General features: G+C 39.3%; 1 protein-coding gene across 1 annotated transcript in view; it reads right to left on the bottom strand.

Moving 5' to 3' along the window:
• Positions 1–11,181: 11,181 nt before the first annotated feature.
• The window catches only part of LOC112115858 (fibronectin type III domain-containing protein 7), a 19,003-nt gene continuing 2,670 nt past the window's right edge, over positions 11,182–27,514 (bottom strand). Inside the window, exons 4-12 of the mRNA XM_026655728.1 lie at positions 24,828–25,082; positions 22,792–23,052; positions 22,009–22,266; positions 17,557–17,811; positions 16,030–16,287; positions 15,213–15,467; positions 13,188–13,442; positions 12,107–12,361; positions 11,182–11,243 (exon numbers count right to left, since the gene is read on the bottom strand). Of these exons, the coding sequence (XP_026511513.1) occupies positions 11,182–11,243; positions 12,107–12,361; positions 13,188–13,442; positions 15,213–15,467; positions 16,030–16,287; positions 17,557–17,811; positions 22,009–22,266; positions 22,792–23,052; positions 24,828–25,082 (2,114 nt within the window). The remainder of the gene's footprint in view (positions 11,244–12,106; positions 12,362–13,187; positions 13,443–15,212; positions 15,468–16,029; positions 16,288–17,556; positions 17,812–22,008; positions 22,267–22,791; positions 23,053–24,827; positions 25,083–27,514) is intronic.

Genomic DNA, 27,514 nt, shown 5'->3' with positions numbered 1-27,514 from the left:
TGTGCTGGGTGTCAGCTTTTCCCCGTATTGAAAAGCTGTGTGTGTGGATTTCTTTGCCTTGATCTAAAGGGAAATGATACTATGTATGGACCAGGACTTCAAAGTAATAGGTCAACATATAAAGACTAACCTGGTTAACTCAGGGCTTAAGGCTGAAATGTGGATCATTTGTGGTTTGAGTGACGTGAAGGTGAAATAAATTGAGGTTTGTGTCATCCCTCTCTTCCCCCCCCCCCCTTTTTGCTTTTGTATGATGTAGCACTTCTAGGTATTAAGTTTAAACAAGTGTTTAATACAATCACTTTCCCTCTCCTGTTCTTACTTTCATAGTATATGTCAATAAATCTAGTTAAGTTAATTTACTGTAGTAAAACAACTTTCTAATTGTCTCTGATCTTGCAGAATAAATAGCGAGTGCCTGAATTACTAAGGCAAAAAGAAAATATTTTGGAGGGGGAAAAAATCAGCTCATTTCTGTATTAAAGAAGCAATGGTAGCACAAGCTCAGTTTCTTCCCCCTCCTCCATCACCTTTAATTCTAAATGTATTGTTAATCTTCCTGGTTTTCCCTCCAGCAGTAGAAAAACTTACGTGATTTTTAAATCGATAGGTAATTGAGTTTGAAATCTGAGTTTGGGGAGAAACTTGTATGGGTGTAAGAGTATCCACTGCAATAGAAAACCCAGACTGCTGTTGCCATCTATCTTGTTCTCTTGCTTTAAAAACTACAAACAAACAAAACATTTGAGGCTTTTTATCAGAAAATGAATGTATAATCAGCATCTTATTCGCAATTTTGATTACTTTAGTTTCTACTTGTTTTATGGGGTGGGAGGGGCTAGCAACAACATCGATAGTTCAGATACTTGGCTTTAAATGATTGACTGCTACTCCTCTTTTGTAATGATCTCAGTCGTTGCCTGGTTCTTTGCAAAAAGTTTTACTTCTCTCGATGAATTGGATACGGGGCTTAGTAGATAAGTCTGTTAACACATCTTTCCATTTATTTTCCTCCTTGGCTGTGCTGATTGAGAACAGGTTTCTGTTGTTAACATTTGGTTAAATATTCCATTCAGTAATACAGACATGATGGATACTTCAGACAAATAAGTACATGCCCTGCTCTGTAGAGCTTACAGTCTGACTGGAGATATGGTGTAATGAATGAAAACAGCTCAGTGGTTTGAGCATTGGTCTGCTAAACCCAGGGTTGTGAGTTCAATCCTTGAGGGGGCCATTTAGGGATCTGGGGCAAAAATCTGTCTGGGGATTGGTCCTGCTTTGAGCAGGGGGTTAGACTAGCTGACCTGAGGTCCCTTCCAACCCTGATATTCTATGATTCTAAGTTAGAAAATAAGGAGACAGAGTTGCAAGGTTACATAGTTTAGTGAAAAACTGGTAACAGTGGGTGGTCAAGGAGCAGGTAGGCCTATGGTGTCTCTTCCACAACTCAGCCACTGCTGCCTTGCTCCTAATGTGCAGAACCCCTGTTGTAGTCCTGTAATTCTTCTGTGTAGATTCTCTCAATCATAGCGAGTTGGATAGTTTATATGGTGGATAAAAGTTGTGGATGGTTTGGCTGTAGCCATAAGTAAATAGTGGCTTAAGTTTCCAGAAGTGAAAACCTATGCTTTGTAATTTACAACACTGCATGCTGATTCATTGCCAGTGAATTACTATATCCTTTATATAACCATCAGCAGTAACAATCTGCCAGGTAAAAGTGAATAAAATCCTAAACTTTTGCTTTCAAGAGAACATGCAAATATACCCGAACTTCTAAAAGTGCAGCCTCACATATTCTTTCATTTTTCAGATTTTGGATTCACATTTTAATAGAGATTCTTATGGATAATCTCCCCTTTCACATGTGATCATAATCACCTTGTGCCAACTAAAGTTTGCTTGCATGGACAAATAAAGTGTATTTTAGTAGTCTTAATGATATTTAAGAGCTGTCACCCTCTGAGTCGGTTTGGCAGACCACCAGCAAATACAAGAAGACTATAGTTTGGCAATAGGTCTCAGCTGCCCTTTTGGTTGCTTAGCATATGAGAACACCAAGCATTACACTTAAATTCAGAATCTTGACCTGGCATGCCATACCATAGAACTTTTACTTTATTCATGCAAAAAGTATGTATCTGGGAGGATGGAAGTGAGAGAGAAAGTGATGTGCTGAGAAGCTTTCTGTTTTCATGACTTGATTCCCATGTGCTCAGAACCCTGTTTTTCAGTTGGCATCCCTGTGGCTGAAGAAAATCAGGAAGAATTCTCTAAGTCTGAGGTTGCTCTTTAACTGTCTAGTCTAGTGATTGGTGTCCAGTAATGATGGGGCATTTTCTCCTCTGAGAGTATCATCACACTGCTGTATACAATAATCATAGTATTTTTCAGTTAAAAATTCAGTGATTAGTGTGTTCTAAATGCCTAGAGTTAAATCCTTTAATGCAGTAATTGCTTATATGGGGCAAGTAGTACATTTCAAGCACTTGTTCCAGTAGATGAGATGCCACTTAATACAATGGTTAATGTAAATTGGGGAAAGGTATAGCAGTTGAACCCTTGCCAAACACTAGAACAGATAAACATACTACAAATAAATCCTGCCATCTTTTATGCAGTATTGTACCCTTTCCTGGTAAAACCTGTGGGGGAGAAAACGAATGAGGGCAATAAAATTATGCAAAGCAAATATGGTAGTGCTTCTGATTAATACCTCACTTAAAAGGGGAAAGGTTTTGGAAAATGTAGGTTCTGTGGTCTCCCAACCCAGCTGAACCCAAGGGAAGGTGGGGAATCAATTACAAGCCCACATTAATACCTAGTTCTTGTATAGCCATCTACAGACATCTCTTTGTGCCACCTTCCTGGCAGCATGACTCAAGGAAGTGTGTTGCCATTGGCCACATTAGCTAAGCCTTGGCTGTCCTGCTAGGTGTGGAATGGGACATAGCCAGTGTTAATTCCCACTACTTTTGTTTGTTGTATTTCAGCTGGCTTGGTAAATATCTGGAATATAAATTTTGTTTTTATTGGAGGACTTCTTGGGACATCTCAGAAGCATGTAGTGGGAGCTTACTCAACGTTTAGGGTGAGTGAGGGTTTGAAACCTTAAATCTCCCCCTCCAAGTGTATTTTAAATTGCTGTTAAAGGCAAATTGTCTTAAGGGGCTTGAATAAAGATCACTCCCATCAGGTTTCATTTTGTGTGTATTTATGATGCCCATATCCTATATTAGTTATCCCATTATCTGTAAACGATTCCAGACCCAGCAAAATTTCTGCTGTAACAAGGCAAGAAAAACCTTGTGTGTTTATACATTACTTGCACTTTGTGGTTCTTTATAATGTGGAGCAACAAGGAGCCAACTCTTGCTTAACTTATTCATGTGAATAGTGCTAAGTGAGCAGGATTTGTCCCACTGTCTGTACTCTAATCTTGGAAGTTTTGGCAGATGTTCAAATGTCTGGCTTCTTTAAACATCCCTCTTCCTCCTCCTCCCCCAATCTAGGTTAATGGTGTGGTGAGCCCTGCCAATTTTGTCTGGAAAGGCCTAGATTTTACAAAAATGAGCTGCATGGATGGAGCCCTGTGCCTGCACAGAACCCCACTGACTTCAGTGGGGCTCAGGTAATCTTGCAGTAGTGGGGCCTACTATAGCAAGAGGTTTTGCAGATGTATACTGTCCTTCTATAATAGATAGAAGCAACAGATAAAGCATGGGACACAGTAGATGAGGACTCCATAGTGTCTGTGAAGGGGGGGAAAAACCCCAAACCCAATTGTTTATACACAGTAGTAATCAGAGATGGAATCTGCGTATTTCTAGTCATAGGACGCCTTGATGGTGGAACCTTTTAATAGCAGTACCTGGGTGCTTGCCCCCTCCCCACCTTTGATATTCTTAAATTCTGAAGGCAGAGCTATAAAAGGAAGCATTGTGCCCCAGCTGCCATTAGGAGTTAACATGAGTGGGGAGTAAGACTCTACATATATTCAATCTTGAAAAACTCTGCTTAAAGGTAAGTAACCTTCATTCCTTAAAGAGTAGGTTGCTGTTTGTAGCTATTCACCTACTACATATTTAATTCTAATTAAAGTTAGCTCATTCTCAAACAGTCTTTTTATTAAGTATGTTTGAGTTTAAATGAGAGCTGATATGTAATTAAGATATGCAAATCTTATGCAGCTGGTTGTTTTGATTCAATGTAATTTGATTTTATCAAGGACCATCAAAGGTATTCACTTACAATTAGTGTACCTACACTGTTTAGCAGTATTTTTCTTGAAATCTATTGATTTCTCACTTTATTAATATTATTCATGCAGCCTGCTACTTTACTAACAAAAAATTCATATGTGGACTTACAGATTTTCTATAGCAAAGGTGAAAAGTTAAGTCATTTAAACTTGTGCTACTGGTTTCATTAAAACTAATGTCTAGACATCCTCTTTAGATAACATTACAAGGATATGAGGTACAAAAATTATGAAGCAGCATAGCTAGACATCCATTGTTTTCTACATTTAATTTTTTAAAGTAAATTGGTAGCTGTAATAGTGACAAAACTTTCAAAGCATTGCCCTCCTCTGCAATAATTTTTCCCTGTGAACTGACTCATCTCAATGGGTGGTAACTTACATGCCAATAATGACACTTTAAATATCAACATTAACTATTTTACAGCCTACCAAAGCCTGTCAGAAAGGAGAGGGATTATGTAATGCAGATCTGCATTCATGTTTCTGTGTATGTGAGTGGGGGGTGGGGAGAGACAGCCACACATGAGGACTAGCCCAAGGGAGGGTGCAGAAGACATGTATATTAAGAGTTGTGCCTTAAAATATGAGGTGATTGGTTCCATACTCCTGAAGGTATGGTTTAGTTTTCAAAAGTGGTTGCAGCCTGTTTTTATTTTTCAATTGGAGGATAAAAAAATAGTTTAAAAGTCTGGGAGCCACTAGTGAATGCAACCTACAGGCTAAAGCCAGTTGGCCTTCAGCTGGAGAGCGTCACTCATTTAAGCTTTTCTACATCTATAAAAACGTACAATGCACCCATCTAAACTTATCTTACGTCTGGAAGAGGTGAGAGAACTGCTGTCCCTACCAAACTTCCAGACTCTACAAAGAAACTTTCAGAGGGCATGGGGCTCAAAAATGTAATAGAGCATAGGCTTTATTAATCGGCACAAACTCACTGCCTGCATATTATGAACTTCTTGGGAAGAGAGGTAGCTTAGTGACAGTGGCTGACTGAGTCCATAGTACCTATTGAGTTTCTGGGAGTGGACAGGCACAAGCCTGCCCCCCTCTGAAGACCCCACCAGTGGATGTGGCCCAGGGGAACTGCCCAGATCCATGATCTAAGGGAAGAGCAGAAATAGGCCTGTCTCAGAGTACTTCCCTGTCCAGCAAACTCCTGGTATGGTGGATGGCCACCTTGACCAGGATTAGGAGGTCGTAGACAAGGAGATCTTGTAACTTTGTGGGGCTATGGTTGGGTGAGTGTAGATCAGGAGCTGTGGGGGGAAAAGTGCAACCAGAACCTAAAGAGAAGGTGCCGGAGCAGCCATAAAAGGGGTTGCAACCTGGCACATGCCAGGGTCTCCTTCATGCTGCAAAAGGAGCAAATGTGGGGGAGGGTGGTGAACCATGCCAAGTACATGCCTGTGCTCATGCCTCAGTGAAGGAACCACCAACTAATATCCCCAGTGGGCCACAGCTGAGTGCATGGTAGCAAAGCTTCCAATGTACCTGTACAGCCAAGATGGGAATGTGGGGCCAGAGGATCTGTTGCAGAGGCACGTGGCCTGTGGATGGAAGAACCTGGGTTTCAGCCAGCCTCCCACAAATGGTAGGTCTTTGGTTTGAATCTCATTGTTTTTCCCCCATTGGGGGTGGGGAAGGTAAACTGCCTCAGCTTCATAGAAGAATTCAGAGGGGAAAAAAATCCATATTTCCTTTGAGTTTCTTAGCTTCCCTGCAAGTTTTTCTGCACAGGATCATGATCTGATCCTCCACTATTATGCTTAACTTGTATCAGTGGAAACATCTGAGGATTAAAAGCAACACCAACACAGAAATAATATTTGGCCCACATGATAATGATTATAAGGGTGTGCAATTTGTCAAACCTGTCCAACCAATATACAAATTCCTGGATTTAAATTAAACCAACTGCCAAAAGTCAATAGTGCTTTTGTATGGAACCCTATTAAAAATATACATTAGAATACAGAAAAATCAGTTGTTTGTATGCCAGATAAGAGCTATGGCTCATGTTTGGCCCAAACATCATTAGAAACTGATTGCTTATGATTCAAAAAGCAGGCTCAAGACCACCTATGTACATGACTAAGTTTAGGGACCCATGTTTGAAAATGCTGTTAGGACTATAAAGAAAAACCTACTGCATTAAAACTATTTTTGCGGGGGTTGGGGGGGGTCAAACAGAATAACACTAATTTCTATGTTCTACCTTTTCAAACCCTAAATTGGAAATAAAAACTAGCTATTTCTTACTAAGTAGTGCAATTCTGAAGGCAAAACATGGTTCTCTCCCTCTATTCCTCCCCAATAAATACTGTACTTGCGTTACAGATAGGTTTATTAAACCTGAAAGAATGCTTATAATGTACTCTCTCATATTATGGGGTGTTTACTTTTTAAATGTCACTTAGGTTGTCCTGTGAAACTATATACACTGCCAATTTCACTTTTGTTTCCAGTCAGTTTAATTTTTCCAGTTGTCAAGAACTAAAATAATGGTGACCTGCTGGAGTTTCCACACTGCATAGGAATGGTTATTTTATAAATAAAATAAAGCTCCCCAAGGTTTCTCTACAAAGCCTCCAGAAAGAAAAGAGGAAATTTCAAGTTCTCATTCATGAAGCTTCCACAGCATCATTACGTAGGAATGTAGAGGGTTACCTTCCTAACCCTGTTAGTCCAAAAGCTGTATAAGGTCTTGAGGGATCCACAGAGGCTAAGGCCAGCCCCAATGTCTGCATACATCCCGAGCCCTCCATGGCCACCTGGAACCTCCAGGAACTGTTGCTCCATCACTTTCCAAGCTGACTATTGCCCCCAAATTATCTCTAAGATGAGATAGTCACTTCATTCATAACCATGAAGTAGGAGAGCAAGGGTCAGCATTATTTGTGTGTTCTCCAAGGAGGCAGTGTGTGGTATGGATAACAGCCACTACTTTTCCAGCTGCAAAGCCTCATCCTTGCCATAGGATTACAGCAAGGTTGGGGGGGGGAAATGTCATGGAGATGGCATACCTGCTCACTCCCAAGATCCACAAGCTGAACAGTCACCTCTGCTCAAAGAAGACATTTCTAGGGGGATTGGGCCTATTTTCATTTTAATTGTGTCAATCAACAAACATTTTAACATTAGGCCATGAACCCTTTTTGGGGGGAGGTGATGGTTAAAATCGATTTTGTGGGACTAAACTGCTACCAAATATTAAAATCCAAATAGTTCAATAATTTTAATACTGCTTATTTTATTTTGACAGCAGTTCACTGACAAGTTATTTCCAGAACTGCTTTTATTGCACATAGACCTACTACTTAGCTTAACATTAGCAACCCACACTTAGCACCCCTGTACAGCTCTTATTATTGACTGTTGTGACAAAGCTCTGTCCTTGTCTCTGTAGGTCCTGTGTTTCCTGGTGGATTTCGCTAGCCTCAGAGGCTCACTGTGACCCTCCACATAGCCCTTCTCTCTCTAGGGGCAAGGGTCACAGTCTACTGAGCCATTTTCATCATAAGCCAGTGAGGGAGGTGAGGAGAAACTATCCTCCCTTGCACAGTCTGTTGTCTCCCAGTCTCAGTGATTAATCAGGGGGGCAAAGGGGAGAGCCCAGGGCCCCTGATAGTATTAGCTATAGTAGCTGATCTTTTAGAAACAGGATGCATATAATTCTCTGGGCTACTTCCCCACAGCAGCCCCCACTTCCTCAAGCTCCACTTCACCCTTATCTCAGAGCCCCCTTCCTTGTGCCTGATATGGTATGTACTGCTCAGTCTCTCCAACAGTGCAACTTCCTCCTACAGCTCCTGACATGCATGGCCACTTGACTAACTGGGAGGTTTTTAACTAGTTTCAGCCAGCCCCTGATTGGCTTCAGGTGTCCCAATCAACCTAGCTGTCTCCACTGCTTTCTGGAAGGATCTTAATTGGCCCCAGGTGTCTTGATTAACCTGGAGCAACTGCCATTTGGTTACCATGGTAACAGGGATTTGTTTAGCCTAGGGCTAACATACCTGTTTCTCACTACTTTCCTATAGCCATCTGGCTTTGCCCTGTCACACCGTACTACAGGGAGATTTATGGCCCCAGATAGTTCTGTGCACATTTCTAATGAACGTGTGTCCAGTAGGAGATGTATGTCTGCATGCTAAACTTCCCCAAAGGTTGGGGCTGCTCACATCTGGGGATTTGGTTTAGATCCAAATCTAGCTGTTCTAGGGCTGCCAAGGGGAGTTGTATGGGAAGCAGGGAGGGTTTGTGGCCACTGGCAAGCAGGACTAGTCAGGACTGCTACCTACAGTGACTCCATTGCCCTCAGACCAAATGCAGCAGGGAGTGAGTGATACAGAGCAATAGTACTTGGGAGGTGGGGCTTCCTAATTCAATTCAGCAGAGGCAGTAAGCAGGTGAGTGTGGGATCTCAAGTCTCCTCACCTGCTTGGAGTTATGGGGCTCTCAATGTGAAAGCTGCATGATATTAGGAAAGGACTAATGAGGTAGAGAATGGCTCTTATTGAAAGGGGGATAAGAGCTGAATTATGCAGGGTAGAAGAACAGTCCTCATTGGATGTGGGGTTGGACACAATACAAGGTATCCCTAATGAGTATACTGGTCCTCAGGAGGTTAATGCAGTTTAATAAGGATGAGTGAATTTATCTCTAGGGTCCTGAGGATTCATAAAAGTTAAACATTTTAATTCATTTAGTACACCCCAATTACAGTTGTGATTCAAGTAACACAAACTCTTTTTCTTACCTGCTTATCTGAACCAATGATTCCATCCAGAAAAATGTTATTCTGCACTTCTCTTTCCTCTATAGATCACTACAACAAAAATTCAGAGGGTTAAACAAATTCAGGTGAGAGAAAAACATAAATGACCAACACAGTCAATAAATGTTGCTTATGTAGGTGTCCCCAGCAGTTTCAGTTAGGAAATTGAATGGAAAGATTGTATTCATTTGAAACCACACAAAAAACTTAGAGTGGACCATACAGTGTCACCAATTTGTTAGCAAAAAGTAAGTGCTGCTTCAAAAATCAGTGGCACAATATACTTCAATTTAATTAATAATTGTAACTTGGCCAGGCTCTAAAAGATAGAACACATACTTTCAAAAAGTGCCATGGACTCTTTGCTGACCATGAGTGGTTCAAACCTCAGTTTTAGGTCTCATGTAAGAGTATAAAAGTCTTGCAGTACTATGCTGGACTACTGGGACAGTACAGATTCAGAGGGTATAATGTTCCTTAAATGACACATCTACACCCTTCTACTAGCACTCTGTTTTTCCATCTAAGTGCTGACTAGGCCTGACACTACTTGGCTTGTAAGAACTAGTGAGAATACAGCCTGATGTGGTATGGCTGCAGGCCAAAATATAGGTAATATTTGTAAAACATACTCATAATCTAATTTTTCAAGATATATATATAGCTATTTATCTGTGTAGGCGGTGATTGGAGTCCCACTTAAGTCTATTTAGAGTTTAAGAATACATGATGTTGTTAACAAGTCTTTATTTGAATGAGTTTGGAATGGTCCCAATACACAAGAGGGGTGAAGCCACAGATGGGCACCGTCCTCAACTAAACACCAGTAAAGCATTTATACTATACCACACCACACCAATCACGAGTTCTATAATGTGCCACATATGTTGGAGAAAAAGTATTTTAGGAATGTTTTTCTGAGTTTTACAAAATTAGGACCATTTTTTGGTAACCTTATGCCTGTAAAGCTAGCTGCCAGGAATCCAACTGTGCAAGGCTCAAAGGAAGCCATCTCCAAAAGTTGTAAAATAACTTTTCTGTATATAAAGGTGACATAACTTTAAAGTGTAGTGTCTCTAACCCTGGAAGGGGAGAGGTAAGTGCTGGTTCTGATTAGAAAGGAGAAAATCTCCTTAATGATATAAAGCTCTTGTTTCTACCTCTGTAAGGCTGTGAGAGCTCAAACTTCACAGCTATGGCATTTAGAAAATGCTGTTAGTAGCTCAAAGCTGAATCTTGCCTCTCCCGGGCCTCAGAGAAGTGTAATTTGTGGGTGTGAATTACACATTTGGGGAACAATGATGAAATATTTCCCTGACATGTATTTTTGTTTGTGGCTGGTTGAAACTCCTCAGAATTTTGGAAAGTTAGACATCCAGTCTTGATTTAAAGACTTTAAGTGACCAGAATACCACATCCTCATGGAAGATGTTCCAATGGTTTTTACGTGCTGTTCAAAATTTGCATTTTATTGGGCACTGGGCAGATAGACACAAGATAAATGTATGACATGTTTGTGCTGTTATAATATGCCTTCAGTTAATTTCATGGATCTCACTTGGACATATGTGTAAGACCAGATTCTCTCACTAGTTTGTCATTTTTTGCGCAGGGTGAATACCATATAGGGGAATCCTCTGGTTTTCTACAGCTGGCATACAGGTGCTTTGCCAACCTCCCTCTTACAACTGTAGTAGGGGCTGTGGCCAGGAGAAAATGGATATGGCTAGTATTTCCCAGGACCTCAGCAATCCCTGGCTGTTATAAGAGCCCTTTGGGGCCTTTGGCAGGCATTGTACTTAACAGCAGCCTTCTGGCTGTTCTAACTTACACTGGAGGACTGGATTGGCACAGAGCGACCCCAACATGAGGGGACCAAAACCATCTTTGCACACTCCCTCCTGAGTCATATTGTGTGCTTCTTAGCTCCAGCTGAGGATCTATCTAGGCCATGGTATATATGTTTTATACAATGTAGCTTATAGAAGTTGTAATACATATTATGTTGGGAGTAAATATTTTATCTGTGATAGAATTAAGAGAGTCCCCCTGCCAGAAAATAATATATGTTATTTAAAAGTAAAGTACTCTTTCATTCTAAGAGAAACATATCTCACTAGAACCACCATATTCATTAGAGGTGAAATGCTGACAGCATTCTCGTACCCATTCCAACAGAACTTCCAGAGCAGGTCACTAGAATGAAATACAAAGAAGGGGCATGAAAGTTAAGTGTATAATTATAAGCTGAAAAACATTAGCAATTTGTATAGTAAGGGCCATATTATACAATTAGGCAATCTCATTAAAGTTTAGTATTTTTAAAAATAATTCCATAATGGATTGGAATGTCTATCATGAACAAATAAATCATTGTTTGTTTGGCTTTTTGTTCAGTGCTTCCAAGATAATTCTGCTAATATGAAGCATAATTTTTACAGGAAGATTGTAGAGACAGTTTGTTTTTATAAGGGTGGCTCACTAGTGTTGCTTCTGATTTTTTTTTTAATTAAAAAGAGAGCATTAAGGTATTTGAAAACCAGTACATATGAAGAATTACATTAATTTAAAAGCAGACTAAGAAAAAAAATAAGAGTTTGGTACCCAACAACTAAAACTGATCCCCAAAAGAGTAAACCATGCTGCAAAAAGCAGCCTTGTTGTGCATTTTATTGTCATTCCTTTCCATCTACATAAACCACTAGTATCCAGACTCAACACACACAGCCCTTTGCTCCAATACTGATTATTCATGTCAGGATCAAGAGAAATTCATGTGAATTGGGGTGTGTCATTTTACAGCCAAGCACATAAGCAGAAAATGTCCTTGATTTCTAAGCCCTGGCCCTGAAAAGCCCCTTATGTTTCAGGTTATGTGGTGAGCCAGCACTGGGATAGAAAACTTCTGCTCCATGCTGTATCTTTGTTTCCTCTTATTCTGGAATATGACCAGACACAACTACAAGCCAGAATTTGGCCCTATATAAATAGTCTATAAATTACACTGAAATGCATCTAACAAAATATACATAGTTGAAAGGTCTATAATTGAGTTTTACCTGAATATATTTTTTTAGGGCAAAGTGTAAGCTTTGATCCTTTCTCAGGAACAGGAGAAACTACCACTGTATAGACATCCCCACAAGGTATCTCGGTGACATCACAATAACTCAAACCTGAAGTAGGGGTACAGGTGAAATTGCCTTTTGATCCATATAGATCTGTACTTATCAACCCTGCAGAAGCTCGCCAGTATATTCGGATACCATTATTGCCCAGTCTATATAATTTCACCCCAGAAGGACAGCAAGCACCTAACAAAGAAAATAAGATTAAGTCTAAACTACAGATTATGTTTGTTCTTGAAAGGAAATTATAAATTTTCTTAACAGGTTTCACACCTGACACCTACATTCGAACTACAAAGGTTCATCATCTCACACAAAATCAGGGTAATTGTACAAGGCAATGGTGGGGAATAAGGGAATGAAAGTCGCCCTCCAAACTCCCAAACAGGCTGTGGTGCTGGAATACAGCCCCTCTCCAGACACTGTTTAGTATCATACATTGGAATACTGGTCACTATTGCGCCCCACCCACTATGGGGAATGTTAGGGCTACTGGATTCACACAATTGTAGAACCTCTTGGTGTCCCTAGCCTCTGCCAGAAGCTGGGAATGGGCAACAGGGGATGGATCACTTGATGATTACCTGTTCCGTTCATTCCCTTTGGGGCACCTGGCACTGGCCACTGTTGGAAGACAGGATACTGGGCTAGATGACCTTTGGTCTGACCCAGTATGGCCGTTCTTATGTTCTCTCCCATCCCCAAACTTCAAGTAGATATTGGCTTGTTTGGGTCTGCTGTGTGACCCCCTTCCATAGTGCACAAAGAGTACAAAAGTCCCCTTGCACAGTCTGCCTCAGTTCCCCCACAGTGCAGCCCTACCATGAAGTTTAAGTGATACAGAGGACCTTGCATGAATTTCATCCTAAGTATATTTAACTATTTAAAACAGGGAACTGCACGGGTTTTAGCAATTTCTTTAATCTCACATACAACCTTGATATGAAAATAAATCATCCGCGTACTATACTCTGATTTTTTTTCTTTTCAATTCCATTTATCGTTTACATACTGGAAGAATAGTCTTGATATGTGCAGTATGAGGCCAAACCAGTTTCACTAATCACTTTCAGAGACACTGTATAGTTGGTGCCACATGTAATGCATCCCAGGAGACAGTGGTTTTGGAGAGTGTGGCACTTGGCTGGTCCTTTCAGTGATTCCAGTATTGTTATATATGTCTTTGCACCAGCCCCAACAGACCAGCTGATATTTGTTATAGACTGCATCACTTGAGTTACTGTCAGATCATTAGGGCAACAAGGAGCTTAAAAGGAAACAAAGAAAGGGAGATCAACTTTATTGTGTCCACTGAGGTTCTATGCAGATATTTTTGTCAATTATTTTGTTTTAGAAATAGTTTACACCTCTACCCTGATATAACACGACCTGATATAACACGGGTTTGCATACAAAGCGGTAAAGCTCTGACACGCTGCTCTGAGCAGCGTGTTAACGGTGCCGGGCCAGGGCCAAGGGGTTGGGTAAGGGGCAGAGGGTCTTGGGGGCGGTCAGGGGTTCCCCCGCCAGGGTCTAGGAGGCAGGAGCTGGGGGGGGGCAATTTTGGGGGCCCTGCAGTCCCAGAATGGCCCAGGGAATTAGCAGGGGGCCAGGAGCAGCCCGCTCTGCTTCCCTCGCCCCGGCCCCAGCTGTGTCGCTCGGGGAAGGTGGTTTTGGGGAAGGGATCCCCCTCGCACTCACCGGCAGCGGCAGAAGCGGAGCAGCCCAGCCCCAGCCTGCTCCCAACTTTATTGTGTCCTCCTCCAGCTCCCAGCCGCGGTGCTCCGCTTCCCGCCACAGGTGAGTGGGGGTCCTTTCCCCAACCTCCCCGCACTCACGGGCGGCGGGAAGCGGAGCAGCCCGGCCCCAGCCCGCTATACTCCGCCAGCTCCCGCGCTCCACTTCCTGCCGCAGATGAGTACGGGAGGCGTCCTTTCCTCAACCTCCCCACACTCACCGGCAGTGGGAAGTGGAGCGCCGCAGCTGGGAGGTGGCAGAGTAGAGTGGTCTGGGGCCATATTACTCCGCTTCCTGCTGCTGCCGGTGAGTGCCTATCAGGGGGCGGGAGGTGTGGATAGGGGTCAGAGCAGTCGGGGACAGGGAGCAGGGGGGTTGGGTAGGGGGTGGGGTCCTGGGGGTGATTAGGGACAGGGGTCTCTGGAGGGGGTGGTCAGGGAACAAGGAACGGGGGGGCCAAAGCAACGCGGTCTCACCTATAACGCGGTGAGATTTTTTGTCTCCCGAGGACCGCGTTATATCAGGATAGAGGTTTATTTAAAATCTATTCAAAAACTGCCAGTTTTGTCAACTACATTTTTCTGATCTTAAGGCTTGATCCAGCTCTTGTTGAAGTCTTTTCATTAACTTCAGTGGGAGATGGGTCAGGCCCTTAGGAAGAAAAATAATCGTAGTAGCAATTAAAAAAAAAAGAGGAAAACTAAGTACTTTTTAGCTAATGTTACCAAAATAGTCAGATATTAAATTTCGGCATGCTACAGTAGCTAACATCTAATATATAGAATAATAGCATAAGATAAATAATTTATTCCTTCTTCACCCATTGTGTGAGACAGTTATTACCCCAGGATTATTATGTGAAGATTGTTCCAGCTGGTAGATCTTGGTAATAAAAAAAATGTCTACAATGCATCATCAGAATCTCAGTGGTTTTCTCAGCCACATTAAGAATCAAAGTGCTGAAAAGGAAGCCATGCATTGCATAAAGAGATTATGCCATTATAGCTTAATTAGCAGTGACCCAGGAAACATAAGTACCTGTATTTGGGTTTATCAGCAGGATTCAGCTACTAAAGAGTAACATGATCTCTCACTCACTCTCTCTCTCTTTCTCTCTCTCTCTCTCACACACACACACATTTGAGCAGATGCCATTCCATTCAGTAGGAAAGAGTAATACATGTAGATACATTGTGAAAAAAAAAACTACATGGACATAGAGACACACACATTTAGCACAGAATATATATATATAAAAAATAAAGGTTATATTTTCAATTACATATTGATTGCTACGTACCTGTCTCTAAAGGAACACTGTAACTAGGTAAGCTCTGCCCTGCTGTGGTAATTGCCACAGCACTAATAGAGAAAACTGATCCACAGGGAAGACCAGTTATGCTACAGGAATTTCCAGAACTTGTGCAATGCCACAATCCAGCCTCTCCTCTAACAGTAACAGTGTATATAGCTTCATTATTATTGGCCTGCCAGTGCACACTAATTATGGAAAGATCATCCTGTGAGACGTTTTTTATTTCAGGACTGCATGGAGCTGAAAGATTTTAGATAGAGGAGATTTAAGATGTGTTATTATCAGTACATAGCTATACAATATAAAATGGAAGTTATGTCAATAGCTGCAGATTATTGTAGATATTTGACAAACTCACTCTGACAGTGATATCCTAGTCAATAAACTTTGACTAATTTGGAACAGTTTATGAACATATAAACTTTAAATGAGTTTTACAGGGAAAAACTCTTGAAAAACTGACATGTTAAGGTTTTGCATATAAATATACATACTGGAATCATAAATCTCATTTTCAGAAGTGCTGATTACCTAGCAGCTTCCAACCTCGCCACTTATTGAGGTGCCTGGTTATGGATTTAGGAATCCAATCTTAGGCACTCATTTTTGAAAATCTTGACATTAGATTTTCTTTTCATTTGCAACTATGAATTATAATAACCTTTCTTAGCACTCACATTATGTTTTCCACCTTCAAAGCACTTTACGACTGTTAACTAATTATTTAACTAATTACAACAACAACAACGCAAACAGCTAATTATTCCGTGTGTTAAGAGACGTGAGAAAAATAGCTATATACCTGTTGCCACATATTTAGATTCACATGATGTATTGCTGTCCCTGATTTCACTGTAAGAATACACAGTGATGTTATACTGGGTGTTACACTGCAATGCAGACAGGATGCAAATTGTGGCAGTGTCATGACACAATACTACACCAACCCCATCAACAGCTTTTGTTTCATACATTTCAGCACCACGGACAGGAGACCAGACAATTTCAACTGTATCGCTGGACACAAACACTGGATAAAAGTCACTGGGGCAACAAGGTGCTAAAAAAACCAAAACAGAGAGGAAATGTCAACAGCGCTCATGAACTGAAAAATATTACATATTAAACAGGGTAGTGACTTGTTTACACAAACACCTCTTATATGAAACCTCCATTATCAAAAATTTAAAAATGAATTATGTTCCCCACATTGAAGTCCTTAATTTATCCAAAACTTAATCTATCAAAAAAAAGTGCCATGTCCCTCATGATATCTGGACAAAGAGAATTCTATTGCATACTCTTTTTTATAGTCAAAGTGTATTCTTACATCTCTTTAGTGTCCCTACAATAGAATTCAGTAATAATCCATTAATCTGAAATAATACAGTACACTTATGTTGCACCTTCCATTTGAGGTTCTCAAACATTTATGAATCACCAAACTAAGCCTCATAATCAGATATTTCCCCATTTTACACATTGTGAAACAGGCACAGAGAAGGTTAGGGACTTACCGAAGATTACACAGCAAAGCTATGGCAGAGCCAGGGCTAGAATTCAGATATCTTGACTCCAGTCCTGTGCATCCATAACACTATCCTTCCCCACCTTTTGAACATGTTTTAGAATGACTGAATGATCAAACCTTGTAATTTATAAGCTGGTGGCATACTTGACTGATAAACTAGCTATTCAAATAAACATTGACTACACTTTAAAGTTTAACCCTTTTCCTTTTAAAAATATATATTTACTAAAGCACTGGTAATCATTGTTAATTTGGGCTGGTCAAAATTTTTCATCAAAAACATTTTTTTCCAATGGAAAATTGGGTTTTTGACTAATTTTTTTCAGTGACAAGTATCTGCTTTCTGTAGAAAATTTCAACTTTCTGTTGAAAAACTGAACACCAAAACATTTGCATCTATAGGCCAAGTTCTACAGCCACCCTACATCTCCCATGACACACCATGGCCAGGGACTTTGAAGATGTACTGAAGTAAATCAGAAAGAGAGGAGAATGTGGTGTATTATGGGAGATGTAGTCCACCACGGAGCCCAACCTATACAGGAAAATAGGAGCATGTGGCACTTGCATGACAACTCCCATGGAATACCAAGGCAGCATTTCAAAATCTGAATGCTCTGTTTTAAACAAAAAGTTTTCTGTCCAAAATTTGGGGTAGCAGCCAAAAATTTTCACCTTTCAATTCTTCACCAAAAATTGATATTTTCTGCAGGAAAAAAAACATTTTCCAACTAGTTCTATTGTTAATACTACTAGGGGAATCACCAAATATGTTTGCATAAACAAAGTGCTACTTACCAGTCGTATAATTGAATATATCCCCTAAAGGACTCTGCCCTGCCTTGTTATATGCGAAGACACTAATGAAGTAGGTGAAACCACAATCTGATTGGAAGTGGCATTGGGTATGGGATGTGTTGCAGTGCACTTCCAAGCCATCATCACTTTTCACAAAAACCACGTAATAATCTCCAAGATCTGCATTAGACCATGACACTGACAATTTACCAGGGTTGTCCTCTTCTATTGTTATACTTCCTGGTGCACAAGGAACTGAGAAACCAGATTTAAAACAAAAACGGGGGGAAGGAAGAGATTACAACCGTACTCACAGGATTTTATTTAAGCAAAATTTTTACTACACAAACATCAATGAAAGATATATAGAATATGTGTGATATATTTAGCTTGAATAGTTGGCACATGTCCAGTTCGAAAAGAGCAACTCATCTGGATTTGTAAGGATACTGGGATGACATGTATGTGATTATTTTAACATGGTGCTTGTTCATAACATAAATTATGTGTGTGGGCTGTCAATTAATTGCAGTTAACTCACATGACTAACTCAAAAAAATTATTCGTGATTAAAATTGTGATTAATCGCACTTATAACAATAGAATACTAATTGAAACATTAAATATTTTTGGATGTTTTTCTACATTTTCGATATTGATTTCAATTACAACACAGAAGACAAAATGCACAGTGCTCACTTTATATTATTATTTTTTATTACAAATATATGCACTGTAAAAATGATAAACAAAAGAAATAGTATTTTTCAATTCACCTCATACAAGTACTGAAGTGAAATCTCTTTATCATGAAAGTGTAACTTACAAATGCAGATTTTTTTTGGTTACATAACTGCACTCAAAAACAAAACAATGTAAAACTTTAGAGCTTACAGATCCACTCAGTCCTACGTTTTATTCCGCCAATCGCTAAGACAAACAAGTTTGTTTACATTTACGGGAGATACTGCTGCCTGCTTCTTATTTACAATGTCACCTGAAAGTGAGAACAGGCGTTCATATGGCACTTTTGTAGCTGGCATTGCAAGGTATTTACATGCCAGAGATGCTAAACATTTGTATGCTCCTTCCATGCTTTGGCCACCATTCCAGAGGACATGCTTCCATGCTGATGATGCTCGTTAAAAAAATAATTCATCAATTAAATTTGTGACTGTACTCCTTGGGGGGAGAATTGTATGTCTCCTGCTCTGTTTTATCCGCATTCTGCATATATTTCATGTCATAGCAGTCTCGGATGATGACCCAGCACATGTTCGTTTTAAGAACACTTTCACAGCAGTTTTGACAAAATGCAAAGAAGGTACTGATGTGAGATTTCTAAAAATAGCTACAGCACTCGACCCAAGGTTTAAGAATCTGAAGTGCCGTCCAAAATCTGAGGGGGACAAGGTGTGGAGCATGCTTTTAGACCTCTTAAAAAAGCAACACTCTGATGTGAAAACTACAGAACCCAAACCATCAAAAAAGAAAATGAACCTTCTTCTGGTGGCATCTGACTCAGATGATGAAAATGAACATGCGTCAGTCCGCACTGCTTTGGATCGTTATCAAGCAGAACCCATCATCAGCATGGAAGCATGTCCTCTGGAACGGTGGTTGAAGCATGAAGGGACATGTGAATCTTTAGCGCATCTGGCACGTAAATATCTTGCAATGCCAGCTACAACAGTGCCATACGAACACCTATTCTCACTTTCAGGTGACATTGTAAACAAGAAGCAGGCAGCATTATCTCCTGAAAATTGTAACCAATCTTGTTTGTCTGAGTGATTGGCTGGCCAAGAAGTAGGACTGAGTGGACTTGTAGGCTCTAAATTTTTACATTGTTTTATTTTTGAATGCAGTTATTTTTTGTACATAATTCTACATTTGTAAGTTCAACTTTCATGATAAAGAGATTGCACTACAGTACTTGTATGAAGTGAACTGAAAAATATTTTTTTTTGTTTTTTACAGTGCAAATATTTGCAATCAAAAATATATATAAAGTGAGCATTGTACACTTTGTATTCTGTGTTGTAATTGAAATTAATATATTTGAAAATGTACAGTAGTAAACATCCAAAATAAATTTAAAATAAATGGTATTCTATTGTTATTTAACAGAGCGATTAATTGCGATTAAATTTTTAATCATCTGATTATTCGCGATTAATTTTTTTAATCACTTAACACCCTAATAATTTATAAAATTTTTATAGAACAAAGTACATGCTATTTCAGTCACAAGCAGGAAAAAGATCCCATTTTAAGGGCCACACATAAATAACAGCACAGGCATCATGCAGTATTTCAACAAGGAAGTGAAATATCTATGATAGCAATTTGTAGGTTTGGATGGCATTCAGCAAAATGATTGAATAACAGTTGGCAAGGGATGGCCTGGACACAAGAACACCTTGTATAATGGCATCAGATCAGTTGTTAACTCTGTACTTCATCAAAAGCTTGGTCTTTTTGCTTAGGTTTTATTTTACGGTGGCATCCCAAAATAAGACTCACAAATGAGGACCATGTGGTTCATAGATTTAATAACGTTTCCCTTTTCCCTTCCTGGTTCAGTGGTTTAGATCGCAAGCAAGAAATTCAATGTAGTGGTGCCGCTCTAGCTGGAATTGGAGACTTGTCAATCTTATCACCAACCAATTTTGCATTATCATTATTAATCATCATCCTCTGTATTTAAGGTAGCACCCAAAGATCCACTCAGGACCCAGGCTCCATTGTGGTCGGCATTGTATAAACAGGAAAATGTGGTCTTTGAGTTTTAAGAGTAACCCAGGACAAAAATAACAGGAGCACTGGAGGTCAGAACTGGGTATGTTGGCAGAACTTCATAATATTTTGCATTTATACAGCATATTTTTTGAAGAATTTCAATCCATTTTTCTAATACGCTCACATTAAGTCTTACAAACACTCCTGTGCAGTAAGTTAGGGTAAGGTGGCAGCATTATAAACTGAGGCACAACTAGGTTAAATGATTTTTCCAAGGTTGCAGAGTGTCTCTGTGGCAGAAACAGGAACAGAATACAAGTCTCCTGACTCATAGTCCTGTGCTTTAATCACCAGATTATCCTTTCTCACTCAGTACGGGGAAGCTTGCACACCATCTACTTATATTGGGCCTGTTCTCCTCTTACTTCGACCAGTTTTAGACTGGTGTAACTCTACTGACTTCACTGAAGTTCTTCTGATTCTCACTGGTGTGAGAGGAAAATCAGGCCTGTTGTATCTGCCAACTAAATATGCCATTCTCAAAATAATCCAAAGAAATAAAAATAAAGTTAGCACAGGATTCAGAGGGTAAATGTGAAGCTTCATGCATGAAGTACAACAAAAGTTTCAGAATACACACTGTTAAGTGCCACAATAACATGATAACCACAGAAACAGAGGCTTTTTTTCAACATAGGGATTAATTTTCTTATAAAAGAAACACAGTATCTCAATATTTAACAAGAGCAACAGACGCTCCAGTAGAGGTCACACTCAAAGACAAGGGTCTTTCTCCTCCTACCTCCCCATAAATGATAGTCCAAGTTCACCCAGGGTCTGCATAGTTTTCAATAGCACAGATCCTGGCATATGCCCTTGGAAGTGGAAATTCTGCAGGAGGAGGTAATGGTGAAGGTGCCTACAATATCCCCTTCACTGAGGGACTTGAAACCAACCCCCAAAAGAGGATGGCAGTGGCTAAGAAGGGGACATGGCCAGAGCAGCCAGGGGATGCACCTCTACCCATAAGGAAATTTAAATTGACCTTCCCTGGAATAATCCCTAGGGAGCAATGGTGGTAAAATACTGCCTGCCCTCCTCTGGGGGAGAAATCCCCAAGAGTTGCAAGAAGCCGGGCTGATGAAGACAGGTGCAATTTGTATCACCTGTAAAGATAAAATTGGCCCAATGCTGATTTCCCCAAACTTTCAAATATATAATAATTAAAAAGCTAGAGATAAAAATAATATGTTTATATAAACACGATGGACCAGATTCTTCTCTGTGTTACTTGACTTCAGTGGAGCTATTTCAGATTTATATTGGTGTCACTGAGAGCAAAATACAGCTCAATTTCTTTAAAAAATATTTTTCCATAAAGTAAAATGCAGCAGCAAAACAGTTTTTCAGTGCACTGCTTTATGGAAATAGCAGCACTTAAAAGAATGCTGCAATGGACAACCATGATGAGGCAGTTTATATACCTAATAATGGAATCTTTTAAATAAGGTGTGAGTGTAATACCATGTGAGGGCCAGACATTAACAGTATTTAACTGTTCTGAAATATCTTAATGATTAGTATAGCAAATTCCCCTAAAACTATTTAATATTAAGCTAAAATTTGGGCAACTTTTGCTTTCTTCTTTAATTTTATGGCAAAAGAGAAATAATATTATGGGCTATACAAGGGTCACTATAGTTCACATACCAGTTTTTAAACTCACTGCATCTGTAGGTTTACTGGATCCAGCACCATTATTGGCTATGACATAAACAGAGTACTCAGATCCACACTGGAGTGAAGACAAAGTGCAGGAAGTGGAAGATGTGCTACAGTTCAGTTTGGAGGCTCCACTGCTGGCTGTCACACTGTAATTTAAAGTTCCCTCTGTTGGTATCCAAGAAACAGTGGCCCTCAAAGTTCCACTATCAAAAGCAACTTGAACATCTGATGGTGCATGAGGACCTACATTAGTTAGAAACAACTGTAAATACACTTAGTATCTGGTGTTTTATAGAGATGATCGTCAACCAGACCCCTGAATCCAAACATCGTCAAATTATATCCAAATGTAACTTTTGTGGCATAGGCCTCAGCCATCTTCTTACACCTATTACAGTTGCACAGAATTTTTTAAACAATTACTTTAATTTTGCTCTGACACAAAAATTTCTGTTGAAATTTTAATATTTATATAAATATTAATAGACATATCCTAAGTTCCTTTACTCAGTTCTTGCTCAGGCAAAACTTTAATTGAAGTCAATGGTAGAGCTGCCTAAGTAAAGTTTATAAAATTTGACCTATGTCCTCTAGAACTTTCCTGAACCTAGAATTGGCATAAATTGTCATAGCTCCATTTGGACAATTTACACCAGCTGAGGATATACCCCCAATGTGTCTTGTCAAAAACACACATACTACTGTCAATAGCATTTTAAATTATAATTTTACATTAACTTTGGTTTCAGAAGAGCAAACAGTTCTTACTTGTTATTTGGTTGTACGTGAAATCATCTCCAGGTATTCCATTAACATTCCAGGCATGTGCCTTGATGGTATAGAGAGTTCCTGGATCTAGACTGGTAAATACCAAGGAGGTATGGGTGGTGTTCTCTTTCATCATACTGCCTAAACCGTCTGATCTCATGATGGACACAGAGAATCCAACTGCCATATATACAGCTCCCCAGCTCACCACTATGGAGTTGTAACTTGGAGAACTTACAGACAGGATCGGAGCAGCCAAGACTGTTAATTACAAATATACATTAACTATTGGGATTTTCATTAATAGCTATGCTGTCTAAAAGTTAGAAGAGCCAAATTCAGCATAGGGTAAACAGAATAAACTTTCATGGACGTCTCTGGGCCAAATTCAGTGGTGATGTAAATAGTATAAGTTGATCAGAGAATAAAGTGGTAAAGTTAGCATAGTTTGCACCAATTTACTATTTAATAGACTTGCATAGTGAAAGTGACTGGCACACCAAAGGGTGAAAAGTGGATGAGTGCAGCAAGAAAAGCAACTAAAAGGAGTGTGTGAGGTCAGTTAGATTCCCTTATTTTGTCCTGTTATCTTACCCCGCCTTTCAGTTGCTTCCCCACCCCTTCCACACCCTAAGAATGTCAGTGTACGTCTTCTATTAGAAGGTAAAGCCACAAGGTTATACTGACTTACTAAACAATATATAAAGAAATACATATAAACATTTTACTGACGTGGGTTTGGACAGCTATGTTACTTATGCCATGCGTAAGTTATGCAGGTCACCCTAAAAGGGTTCCAATAATTTTTTTTATACCAAGGCCTACTGTCCAGGCCTTAGAGAAAAATTACAACTTACACACTTCAGAAATCTATAAAATTTACCCAGCATAATTTATCTATTCATAAACATTTCCTGATTTTAAGGCCCAGTCTCTCAATGCTGTGTCCCACAGGCAGACTGGGAATCTCTCTTTCCTGAACGTATAAAACTCCCATTTCTAGTCTTGATGGGATATTAGACTTTATCATTGGTTCAGGCCTGAATACTGTTCATCTTGAGCCAAAGCCAAATTCTGAGAACTGGTCAAACGTGAGTGATAAATTCAATTTATCATATGGCACAGTAATATATCAGCTGGGTATCACCACTACATGCATGGGTCTATGTCTACTTTTCACTTATATAACGCCTTCCTCCCAAGGACGGTAAAGCTCTTTGAAAACATTAAGCCTTAATGTCATTATTCACATTATACAGATGAGAAATTAAAGTACAGAGACGTTAAGTACAGAAGCAGAGCTGAGAACTGAATTCAGAAATCCAGTCCTATGCACTGGCCATAAGGCCACTACATCTATATACCTATAATTATATTCTTGAACACTGCAGTGGTGATATGTTCAATATTTAAAATAAAAGATTGCACTAATTCATCCCCAGTAAATGCTTGAACTATTTTTACTTTCTGTACTAGAATTTTAAAAGATACATTTAATTCCATGAGCCATATATGTTATGCACTCTAGTAATATGACAGTTGCTATATAAAATCAAAATCTACCTGTCTTTGCCTTCTTTGATGATATGCAATTTATATATGTACTCAGATTGTTCTTTAAAGGGGAACGGTAGCACATTAACCAATTCAGTTGGTCTGACTTTGGAGAATGGTTGTTTTGTATAGTCACTTGGGTAGTTCCTATCCTGCAAATTTGTCATTCCTCTCTGTACCTTACTGAGTGATGGAGCTGGGTTTTGGTCTCCCTAACTCTGAGCTATATCTACTTTATCTTAATCTAATCTAATCTAATCCAATCCATCATGTGCCTAATGACCTATAATTATATTCTTGAACACTGCAGTGGTGATATGTTCAATATTTAAAATAAAAGATTGCACTAATTCATCCCCAGTAAATGCTTGAACTATTTTTACTTTCTGTACTATAATTTTAAAAGATACATTTAATTCCATGAGCCATATATGTTATGCACTCTAGTAATATGACAGTTGCTATATAAAATCAAAATCTACCTGTCTTTGCCTTCTTTGAAGGCGAAGGTAGGCTTCTTCCTCCAGAGTTTATAGATCTGATGGTGATTTTGTACAGTGTAGCAGCCTTCAATCCTGTCACTGTGCCTGGTGAATTTATGACTATAGTTTCAATGAAAGACTCTCCATCCTGTGCAGACAGTAGATAACTGGTAGCCCCAGGAACAGCTGCCCATTCCACTGTGATACTGTTGCTCAGTTTTGAATAAGCTTGGTCAATAGCAGGTATCTCAGGAGCTAAAAATGAAATTATGGTAAGTTAAAAATCCATAATCATGTTCAAATATAAGGACCTGCTGCTGTCAGGTGCTAAGTGCATTGACCATTTTGCAGGAGGTGTTCAAGACAACTGGGATATAATTTCTTTGATACTTCTAATTTTACTTCTCTAAATGAAATAGCAAATTTAAATTGCATACAAATATAATTGATTTTATTTGTGCCATGAAACAAAAGAAATGTTTGTTCAATGTCTACAGTGCAGTTAGCAATGAAAAACTGCATATAGTTAGCATTGATGATATGCAATTTATATATGTACTCAGATTGTTCTTTAAAGGGGAACGGTAGCACATTAACCAGTTCAGTTGGTCTGACTTTGGAGAATGGTTGTTTTGTATAGTCACTTGGGTAGTTCCTATCCTGCAAATTTGTCATTCCTCTCTGTACCTTACTGAGTGATGGAGCTGGGTTTTGGTCTCCCTAACTCTGAGCTATATCTACTTTATCTTAATCTAATCTAATCTAATCCAATCCATCATGTGCCTAATGACCAGCTGCCAGAAAATCAAATGTTTAAAAGGCTGTAAAAAGTGGGCCAAATTATTCCTTAAAGCATTGACTTCATTAGAGTAGCGTCAGGAATAAATCTGGCCCAGCATGGCTTCAGTCACCAGAATATTACAGCCCCCTAAGGAGATCATCTGCTAAACTGAGGAAGAGGAGATGCTAAATTACTCTGCATCTTTGGGGACACTTGTGCCCTTCTACAGTCTTTCAAACAAGCACTGTGATTTACCTGTGTAAAATGTGCTACTACTGCAGGTTTTAAACAAGTTCAAATACATACTAACAATACATGCAAGACTGGATTTATTTTAGATCATTATTGAAGTTACTAATGACGATACCAACCTTTTGATCATGGTCACCCTAGATAATCTAAGTGCATCTTTCCCATGTTGCTCTGTAGCCAATCAGTCCTGGAAAGTGTTCATATTATAATCAACAGGAAATAGCTTTGCTTTCTACAAAACAATCTAAAATGGGAAGATTGAATCCTAGATACTATATGTTAAATACTGCAACTAAAGGAACCTTTTTCTAACAGCCCTTACTGTGAGCCATTCAGAAAACTAAATGTCATGTACTTCAGTCAGACAAGTACCTAGCTATAACTCTCCCAACTAAACTGCAGTAATCAGGATATTGGGCCTTGAATAAGCACATATAGCAGGTTCCATATGTTGTAAGGCTGCAAAAGACCAAAAAGAGCAGGAAACCTCACAAAATGGATGAAAGTGATCCAATTGCACTAACTGTAAAGAGAAAAGTATCAGAGGGGTAGCCGTGTTAGTCTGGGTCTGTAAAAAGCAACAGAGAGTCCTGTGGCACCTTTAAGACTAACAGATGTATTGGAGCATAAGCTTTCGTGGGTGAATCCGACAAAGTGGGCATTCACCCATGAAAGCTTATGCTCCAATACATCTGTTAGTCTTAAAGGTTCCACAGGACTCTCTGTTGCTTTGTAAAGTGAAAATGTATCCAGAATGTAAGCTTGCACCAGCACAACTACCAATTTCAAGGCAACTAACCCACGAGTTCAGAGACTTTGGCAGCAATTACAGGAGTAATATTTCCACAAGTATGAACTCTTGAACAATATCTCTACTGTATTAGGCCCAAATATTTTTTCATTCAGCATTAGCTAGGCATGTCCCCTTTTCCACCATTTGTAAAAATTACAAAAAACCCTATTTTCTACATTTCTACATTTTTCTTTTAAAATATTGTGCAAATTTAAATTAAGTCTATAGGAGTTTGTCTGATAAATGACTGCAGGATTTCACCCTTAATCGGGGACCAATCCTGCAAACCTTCCACATAGGGAACTCTTATTCAAGTCAAAGGGAGCTGTGTGCCCACGGGGCTTACAGGAGTGGATCCATAGTATATTATTTATTTCAGAACTGCATTACAGAGCATTAAAACATTATGCTATTTCTCCCATACTGAGGTAACCAAGAGGTGAAAAAGAGGTAGATTATATTCTAAACTTTCAGGGTGACCATAACCATGAATTTAATTTTAGTTATTTCCTCAATAAGATGAAAAAATTGAAATTTTTGAAAAGAAAACAGATATTTCTAAAGTTTTTCAATTAAAATAATTTTAAAAGGGAATTTCAAATGATTGATTTATTCAAAACTAAATATCAGTTATGGAACAGGGAAGAGGGAATACTGTCTATCTAGGTTCTTCTATAATGCCCAAGGCTAACTTAAACAGTACAGAATCAGGTTCTAAATGGAAATAAAATGTCAGTTTTTCACATTTATATGACCTCACTTTTGTGTTCTTTAATTAAAAACAAGGCAGCTGATTTTGAAAGTTGTGATTAGGTGAGAATTGATGCAAGGGATGCACCACACACACACACACACACACAC

Source organism: Terrapene carolina, unplaced genomic scaffold (assembly GCF_002925995.2).
Source record: "Terrapene carolina triunguis isolate 2854851 unplaced genomic scaffold, T_m_triunguis-2.0 Scaffold210, whole genome shotgun sequence".
Classification (NCBI taxonomy): domain Eukaryota; kingdom Metazoa; phylum Chordata; order Testudines; family Emydidae; genus Terrapene; species Terrapene triunguis.
Note: the sequence above shows the minus strand (reverse complement) of the source record. Positions and strands in the feature narration are given on the sequence as shown.